The 9230-nt window shown below is 35.3% G+C and overlaps 2 protein-coding genes across 6 annotated transcripts in view; one reads left to right on the top strand and one right to left on the bottom strand.

Annotated features, from left to right (window-relative positions):
• LOC106464139 (protein SYS1 homolog) overlaps positions 1-9230 on the bottom strand; it is a 57091-nt gene that overhangs the window by 33565 nt on the left and 14296 nt on the right. The window contains exon 1 of one of the 5 annotated variants that reach the window (XM_022391818.1): positions 7478-7505. The exons of 1 other annotated variant lie outside the window; for it this stretch is intronic. The gene's annotated coding sequence lies outside the window, so the exon portion shown is untranslated. 3 more of the 5 variants (XM_013924248.2, XM_022391815.1, XM_022391814.1) reach the window with 3 other exon arrangements.
• Positions 1-9230, top strand: part of LOC106464140 (valacyclovir hydrolase-like) — an 84871-nt gene that overhangs the window by 12059 nt on the left and 63582 nt on the right. Inside the window, exons 3-5 of the mRNA XM_013924249.2 lie at positions 1251-1499; positions 1649-1654; positions 2456-2465. Of these exons, the coding sequence (XP_013779703.2) occupies positions 1251-1499; positions 1649-1654; positions 2456-2465 (265 nt within the window). The remainder of the gene's footprint in view (positions 1-1250; positions 1500-1648; positions 1655-2455; positions 2466-9230) is intronic.

Below are 9230 nucleotides of genomic sequence, written 5' to 3' on the forward strand. Positions count from 1 at the left end.
CTGAGCCTGCTTGTTAAGCGATCTTTTTTGGTTTAGAGCCCACACCCGTCGGGCCCGGTTAGTACTTGGGAGGGTGACCACCTGGGAATACCGGGTGATGATGACATTTTTTTTTCTCTTCCACACCTTATTTTTTATTTCTAAATTAGTAGGTCTCACTACCAATTCAAGTTCTGGTAGCAGAGATGAAGAAACAAAAATCCTTCCCTATCCAACCTTAAAGTAGTGGGCTCAAGTGAAGATTCTTAATAATAGTTATTCTCTAATTTTTCAGATAATGAACGAAAATCAGTAAGTAAGTTTGTTATTTAAACACACTTCCCAAGAATATATATTCTTGATGAGAGGCTTTTGCGAAAATGGAATCCTAACTGTTATTTCCAGCTGCGATCGCCAAGAGAAGTAGTGCTCTCTAAGCAGGTGGCGTGGGCCGCGTTCCCTGTCACTTGTAACCAAACCCTCCCATTCAACGTTTATTTTAGAGTTTTTAGAGAAAAACTATCTCCACAGGTCATTCCCGGATCTCACTGTTTTACCGGCTTTTTTTTTTTTTTTTTTCTCTTTATTCATCCCACCTCATAGAGGGGGTATCTACACTTTTACAAATAATAATACCAAGAAATTATAAAAGGGCTTCTGGCGGCCAGATTAACTGGGGAAAGAGTCAGGGCTTATGGGTAGGATGTTGGAACACACGGGAGGAGTTAATGATTGATAATTTACGTATTTCTCGAGATCCCGTCACGATTTTGGGTATAGTATTTCATGCAGATTTTAATGTCATGCTTCATGCTACATGGCAGGCTGTGCTCCGAAGGGTTTCAAGTATCCTGGTATCGTGGCGTTATCGGTCAATGTCGCTTAAGGGTAAAGCGTTGATTGTGAACGCTTTGGTAGCGTCGATTATATGGTATCCTATACAAGTACTTCCGTTACCGAGGCAATTTGAAGCTAAGTTTCGTAAATGTGTATTGGATTTCGTTTGGGATGGCGGTATACATAAGGTGGCATATGAAACTTTAATCAAGAGATTTATTGATGGGGGAATTAACTTAGTCGATATTTCTGTGCGTAAATCGGCTTTTCGCCTAAAACTACTGCAGCGATGTTTAGAAGGTACCAGTTCCAATGTTGTATGGGCCATCATAAAGTGTTTCCTTGATTATTATGGTGATATGTTTCTGGGTTTTTTCGTTTTTCGCTGTGCAGTTTTATCAAGATATTTTAAGGGTCTACCATTATTTTTTCAGGAAATGTTTAAAGCATGGTATTTGCTGATTGGGAAGACGGGCATGGCACCTATTTGTGATGGCAACACACTTTTTGATGAACCTTTATTTTTAAACCCGAAAATTGTTGATGCTCAGGGACGCACGTTCTATTTTCCCGAGTTTATTAAAGCTGGGTTAGTAAAAGTGAGGCACTTGTTGTATGAAGTGCTACCTGGATTTTTGAGAATAAACGCAGTTGTTGAAATGTGTCAGGATGTGGATTGTTCTGTGAGTACAAAGTTTATTACTTCTCGTTTTAATTTATTAAAGTCTGCCTTGCCGAGTGAGTGGTTGGAGACTGTTACTTTGAAACCAGCGCCAGTTCCTTCCTTTCGACATGTCCCAGAATTGTCTTTTAGGGACTTAACTGGTAAATACGTGCGGTTCAAGGGTCTCTCACTTAAAGAGTTAGTCGGGTATATACGTAGTGCATTAGGTACTCAGATGCCTGCTAGAACATTTTGGGGAGACGTTGTTCCCATAGATCAGTGGAAGATGATTCGAAAAAATACGTTTTCGTCATTTGTGGGAAATGAACCATGTAATGTGGATTATTTATTATGGTCGTGGGCTGTGACCACGAATATCAAGCTGGTGCATATGGATAGACATTCAACTGGATTATGCACATTTTGTGGTGTGGTGCGAGAATCCATTGATCATTTATTTTTTCTTTGTACAGAGGTACAACCGTTATGGGCTTATGTTTATGAATTGTTGGAATTCTATTTCGGTTGTCCAATATCTGTTTGGGTTTGGAGGAGGTGTAAGTTGGTTGGACATCATCCTTCCATTCCTTTGACATGCAGTAATATTTTTCGGTTGATCACTACATTAGCGAAATTCACTATAAACTCTGCAAGATGTGTTAAATTATATAGTGGAAAGGTTGTACATCTAATATCAATGCTTAAAGTCCGCATTCGTAAACGAATTTATATGGATTATTGCAGATTTTTATCAAGAAATTCTGTAATTACTTTTTATACTATGTATGCTTACAAAGGTTCAATGGTTTCGCAGGGTACACAAGGTTATGAATTGTGTACATTACTGAGATAAATAGTTTAATTACAATGGCTATGGATATCTTTACTTTGATTTTAATGTTTGTTTTTGTGTTTCATTAACTCCAGTTTCAGGTTATATTACATGTATTGTTTCCTTAATAATTATGGGTTTAGTATTATGCACATTCATACCTTTTTGTTTCAATAATAAGAATTTTATTAATACTTCATAATGGTTTTGTTGTGCAATAAATTCCTGTTTTGTAATTAAATTTTGTACAGAGAATTCAGATAATTCTCAATACAGATTTCTTAATTATGCTACACTGTCTTAATTTTGGTTTATTGTATATTGATTTATTATCCAACTCTTAAGAAGTTTTTTGGTTTTATATGTTTTCATTTTCTTTCTTATGCAGTTTTCCAGAGTACTTTGTATTATTTTCAAAGGAGAATTATTCTTTGTAACTATGTGGATACCCCCACTTTGAGGTGGGATAAAATTTGTTATACTGATGTTGTTAGTGCTGTAAAGTTCAATGGTTTTTTAACCGATTGGTTTCCAATTAAGCGGGGCATACGACAGGGATGCCCTTTGTCTGCCTTGTTGTTTGTACTCAGTGTAGAACCATTATGCAATATGATTGTTTATCATGATCAACTTGTGGGGCTGACGGGGGATATATTACTTGCACAGAGTTCGATAATTTACCAACACGCTGATGACACAACATTAACGTTAAGAGATGTTGATTCCTTGCCATACGTATTGGAAGTGTGTACGTCCTTTGGAATCCAATTTAAAAACCCTGGACCAAAACCCATTCGATGCAGAACTTGAAAGAAATAATCGTGATCAACTCTATCAAAAGCTTTCATTTGATCTAGTTTTAAGAATATTCCACCCTTCCCAGAGCGTTCCAATATCTGTAGTAACAGCACTAAGGTCAAAGGAGTTTCGACTATATCGCGTCCAGGAATACACCCCGTCTGATTTGCTGAAACTAAACTAGCGATCACCTTAGAAAGGCGACTTGCCAGTACCTTTGCCAAAATCTTATAATCGGTACACAACATCGTCAAAGGTCTGCTATTAGTTACCATCCGCCTATCTCCCCTTTTGGGAATAGGGACAATCACCCCATAACTCATTGAGCGTAACAACTCCCCCGATTGAAAGATCTCATTTAATACTTGTACAAAATCATCCATGAATAACGGTAAAAAACACTTATAAAACTCTGATGTAAAACCATCATAGCCAGGAGATTTTCCAACAGGTAAACAGGGTAGGATCTCCCACAATTCTGAAACTGTGATTGGTGCATCACACGAGACAATTTGCTCTTGCGAAAGAAACTTATCAATAAAGTTAATAACATAATCTATATCCTGTTGACTAACTACATCCTGAGAGTACAATTTAGTATAATATGTTGATAGTACCTCAGCCATGCCCTCAATATCACCGACTACCCTCCCCTCTTCGGTAAACAAAGAAAAGGGTTTAACTCTTATTAGAAATTGGTACATGAATAGACAAATAAGGGACCATTTTGTTTTAAAAGGCTGTCCTTGCACACCCAACCACTAAGACAAGTAACAAATAAAACATTTATTAACACTGCTTTCTTTCTACAACTACATATACACTAAATCAGATTCTTATACACTCCTTTACATGTATTTTTCATTAATTCAATTATAATTTAACTATCACATGAACCTTTGGTGTAGCTCATTTATTCAAACTCACCAAATATTCTATATCCTTTTGTAAAGCAGCAGCATCATCGTCATCACAGCCAGCAACACTCAAGACATTAATATCATCAGAAAATTTAATTTACTGACCATTCCTTCATCTATGTCACTAATGAAAAACAAAAAAAGCAAAGTTTTTAGCACTGAGGCCTAAGTTACCTCACTTCTGACATTAATCCAGTTTGTTTGAACTCCATAACAACCCTCTGCTTTCTTCACTCTAGTAATTTTTGATCCAATGAGCCAACCTGTTCTCCTCACTTATACAGACAAATTTTAAGAAGCCTTTTATAAGGCACCTTGTAAAATTATTTCTGAAAATCCATATACATCAAATCCAAACTATTACTTTTAACTACATAAGCAGTAACCTCTTCAAAAAATGCCATAATGTTAATAAGGCAAGGTTTCCCTTTTTGAAACCAGGTTCACTATCCAACCAATTTTAAATATTTTTAGATTAATATCAAATCGTTTTTAGTAAGACCTTCAAATATTTTTATCATCTCTCATTCAAAACTAATAGGCCTATAATTATATGGACAATTTCATCACCTCCTTTCAATAGAGTAACATTACTCACATTAGCCAACAAGGTCCAGATTAAGAGTTTTGTAGGCCCTAGCTACTTGCATATCATTCTCCACATATGCACCATACATACCGATGAGATAAGTATCCAATATTAAAGAAAACTTTCTGCCTGTCTATGGACGCATCTCCTCCTAAACAAATTTTAAAGTATTGTGGGCTTTGTTATAGCATATAACTATTTCAATAAATGTTGTAGGCCCTAAGGGGTAACAGCCCTGTAGCCAACTTCCAATGTTCTGCCACTTAACCTGCATCTTACCCTTGTTACTAGCATAGTGCCTCAAGGGTCAGTGCCTTGGCCTTTGCTTTTCATATTTACATTAATTATATTGATATTGGAAAATAAGTAAATTAGTAAAGATTGCTGATGAAATTAAATTCATTATTTCTAGGAGTATCAATGTTGTTGTACTACAAAAAGACTGACCAAATGGTACAATGGATAAATATTTGTAGAGGATTTTAATCACAGTAATACAACGTAATACATTTGGGTTATCACTATATGATTTTTGTTAAACTTTCTTTGATAAATATATTTAAAGCTTCCTCAAACATCCTACTACCTAATCTGTTTAACAACACTTATTGTAAAAACTATCCAGTTTCAACCAGCTTATCTACTGCTCTAAGAATATTCCTGACAATCTTTTACTTAGTTAATTTCTGTATCTAATCCAAATGAGCAGATCTGAAAGGGACACATCCCTATTTATATACCTAAAGCTTTGAATAGGTTATTTTTACTTTTTAACCAGCTCACCTGATTTGCATCATTTACTCCTGTGTGCACTACAAAAAGACAGTGTTCCTTGGTATCAATTGTAGATAAGCTGGGGCAGTGCTCTTTTGCTTATAGTTATACTTGAGGAAAGAAGCACATTATGCTGATACATAATAGGTAGGCACACAATGATTTATAAGCATAAGGAAAATTTTTTATTCATGGTGGAACATACTACATGTTTTGACAGAACATTGGTCTGCCTTCTTCAGGTATGATTAATACTAAGCTATACACAGTTTAAACAATGTAATGATGATAAAAGGATTAAGTGAGACAGAAATCATATCAACAGATGACCGGATATAGTTAATGGTCAAGTCTGGTCCATTATGTGGGTAGTGAATAGGGCTTGCCAAATATGATTTATGTTGCTGAGACCATTATCACGGTTTAGTGAGAGATTGTTAGCTTTGATGATTTCTATAGTTTATTTTTTGTTTTTGGGTTGGTGTAGTAGGAGAAGTTCATTCCACAGTATTCTGTGACTTGTTTCATATTGATGATATGTTATGGCAAATGTCTGGAATTCACCTCTACGCATGTGTATAGCTTATTATTATCATACCCGAAGAAGGCAGACGAATTTTCTGTCGAAACGTGTAGTATGTTCCACCATGAATAAAAAATTTTCCCTTATGCTTATAAATCGATGTATGCCTAACTATTGATCTTTCACTTATAGTTATTGCAGCAGTAGTAGTCATACAGATAATATGATTTTTAAAGTGTATTTATAGACACATTGATTACAAATTCAAAAGAGGAATTTTTTTCAATACGAGTCAGAAGTTAGGCCTTACTTTGAATACTGTGTACAGTTTTGGTCTCCTTACCGAACAAAGAACATTGACTTATCCATTGAATAAAAACTGAGAAGGCTACTAGGATGATTCCTGGAATGGAATGGTTATCTTATGACAATATGTATTAACTTATTTTCTCTTGAGAAAAGAAAGTTAACTAGCAATCTATTTAAGACTAAGAAAACTACTCATAAAATAATTAAGATAAATGTCTCATATTTATTTCAATATTTGTGTAGTATTGTGATAAGATAAAAAAAGAGGATGTGTGTAAAGATTTGGAAAGAGAAGCCGGGCTCCAGTACAGTTATATTTTACTAAAATGCCAATTAGCCTATGGAATAAGTTACTGTCATCCTGTAGACTTTAGTGGAGGCCACCATTACACAGGTTTTAGAGGAAAAATGAATTATTTCTTTAGTTTAAAGTAGTGTGAATCTACTTTTACTTTCTTGGGGAAAATGGAAGGGAAAGGTGTGACAGAAAAGACAGCCTTGAACTTGAAGGACCAAATGGGTTACTGTCTATGTTTCACATTATTTCAACCTATATACTACAGGGTTAACCTAGAATTAGTACTACTAGTAAAAAGGCCCATTAGTACTTGTAGTAGTAAGTGCTTAAGTAGTAAAGTTAGGCTTAATATTAGTTACTGCCTAATCTGAGAATTTGACCATGACTCATTATTTGCGTCTTACTTTTAATCATCTGCTACAAGTAATAGTAGTAATGGTAATACTATGATCTCAGGCTATTATTTATACATCTTCTCATATTCATAATTACTATTATAAATTACTCAGAGAGCAAGTCAAAGTTAGTCTGAAGAAAACTCTTAACGGTCTAATAGTAATAATATTATCAGTTAAAAAAGACTACTTCGGAAAAATAATAACAGATAAAATCCTGAAAACATTAATTATGCCATTTTAGTGACAGTAATTTAGCTCTTGCACTTCTAATTTTATATTCTTCAACAAGTTCAACTTAACTTTAAGTATTATTACTATCAGAACCTATTACTGCAAAGTCCGATAGAACAAATCATGTCATCTAGAGTCTAAACTACAACCAACTCTCTCAAGAATCTATTATAAAACCATGTTTTTAATCAAATAAATTAAACATAGTTCTCTAATTCAAAATATAATACGAAACACCAATGATGTACACTTTACACTTTTCTCCTCGAATTTTTAAGTTCTAAGTGAACAATGACGCATTTATACAGCTAAAATATTTTATTACCCGTTACTTAGTGTTGGTGTTATGAGCGTATGTCCGGGATGTAATTAATGAGTTATATTTGAATGATATATTTTTTCTCTTTGTCAGGTTTCTAAGTATGTGTGGGCAGGATTTTTTACAGTAAGTGTGTGTGATTTGTTGGAGATAAATTTCAACAATAAATGGGCAGCACACAATACAATCAGTGATAAATTCACTGTTACCCCGTGGGTTACCACAGTTATATTCAGAGTTTCAAATAATTCTCTTTTACGTCAAAAGTCCACACAGGCTGGTTCAGTTACTCTAGAACCCAACTAACAAGAATAATTCTTCTTCTATATTTCTGTTGTTACAATACAAACTGTGAAACTTTCATTTTATAAATCGCCCATTACGGCTAAACTGAAAATCGTGTAGTCTAACTTCATTTTGTTTCCACTTTTACTTTCACTAACTTACTTACTGTCTGTATTTGCACATATTTATAACATGCGACAGACAAATATAGAAAACCTAGCCCTCTAATAACAAAACTATTACAGAAGGTTTGTTTGTTTGTAGTTAAGCACAAAGCTACACAATGGACACTAGGGGCTACACAAAAGGAGAAAACTTAGAAACTTTCAGTAGGATGACGTCAACAATACTACAAAAGTCTAATACAAAGATTAAACTACATATTGTTACGTCTCCGTTCGTTAATTGATTTTCCATAACTTCGTTCCAACGAAGCTTTAGCGACACAAGTCCTTACTTAATAAAACTGGTTTATTCTTTCTGAATATAACTTTACCGATACACTTATTTTCAACAGTCGCTCTTTTACAAACGTTTGAACAAGGAACGTTAACTTCAACAATACTTCCTGACTGCAGTTCAATTACTCACTACCTACACACACTTTATTGCGTCACGTTGTGAGCGTCTTATTTATATACCAGAAAAACATATATCTAGTAAATGTTAGGGCATTTATGAAGGAACAAGATACTTCTGGAAAATAGGTGGCGTCACACAAGTCACGTGACCTCGCTAACACAACACTGCCCCCTCCTTAGTATTGTTTGTCCCGAACAATAGCCACTTACAATAAACCAATAATAATTAACAATAACTTAATTAAAATGTACAGAATTACAAACACAAAATTACACTTCAACAAAGTCTCTTAATTTTATGGAACGTATCTTCTTCTTCCGTACTGGTCTCCGTCTTGTTGGCTTCTGCATCAAGTGGGGTTCATCTGCTTCATCAAGAAATGTCCTATCGTCGGTAACAGTCACATCAGTGGTAGTAACTTCATCAAGAGCTTCACCATTTCCCTTCTCAAAACTGAGTAGAGTTTCTTCTTTGATGGTGGCTTCTTCAGGTGGCAGATCTTCAGCAGCGTCATTTGTTCCTTTGTTCACTTCGTCCCAACTGAAATGTCCTGGACCGTGATAACGCCAAAGCCTGTTGGCATGCACCACTTTTGGCTTACCTCGCCGACCACATTTTACCCGGAAAGTCACGTCTGAGAGACGATCCACTATGTCATATGGGCCTTCCCATGGAGAAGACAACTTAGGAGACTTTCCCTTGGTCTTCCTGGGATTATACAACCACACCTTGTCCCCTGGTACAAAGCTGACCTCAGTAGATCTCTTATCATAAGTCAACTTCATCGAATCAGCAGACGTTTTCAAGTTTGTACGCACTTGATGGTGGATATCATCCATCCTTTCCGATAACACTTCCACAAACTCTGACACATTCTCAGGCAACTCTTTAT

This window comes from Limulus polyphemus, unplaced genomic scaffold, assembly GCF_000517525.1.
Source record: "Limulus polyphemus unplaced genomic scaffold, Limulus_polyphemus-2.1.2 Scaffold1568, whole genome shotgun sequence".
Lineage (NCBI taxonomy): Eukaryota > Metazoa > Arthropoda > Merostomata > Xiphosura > Limulidae > Limulus > Limulus polyphemus.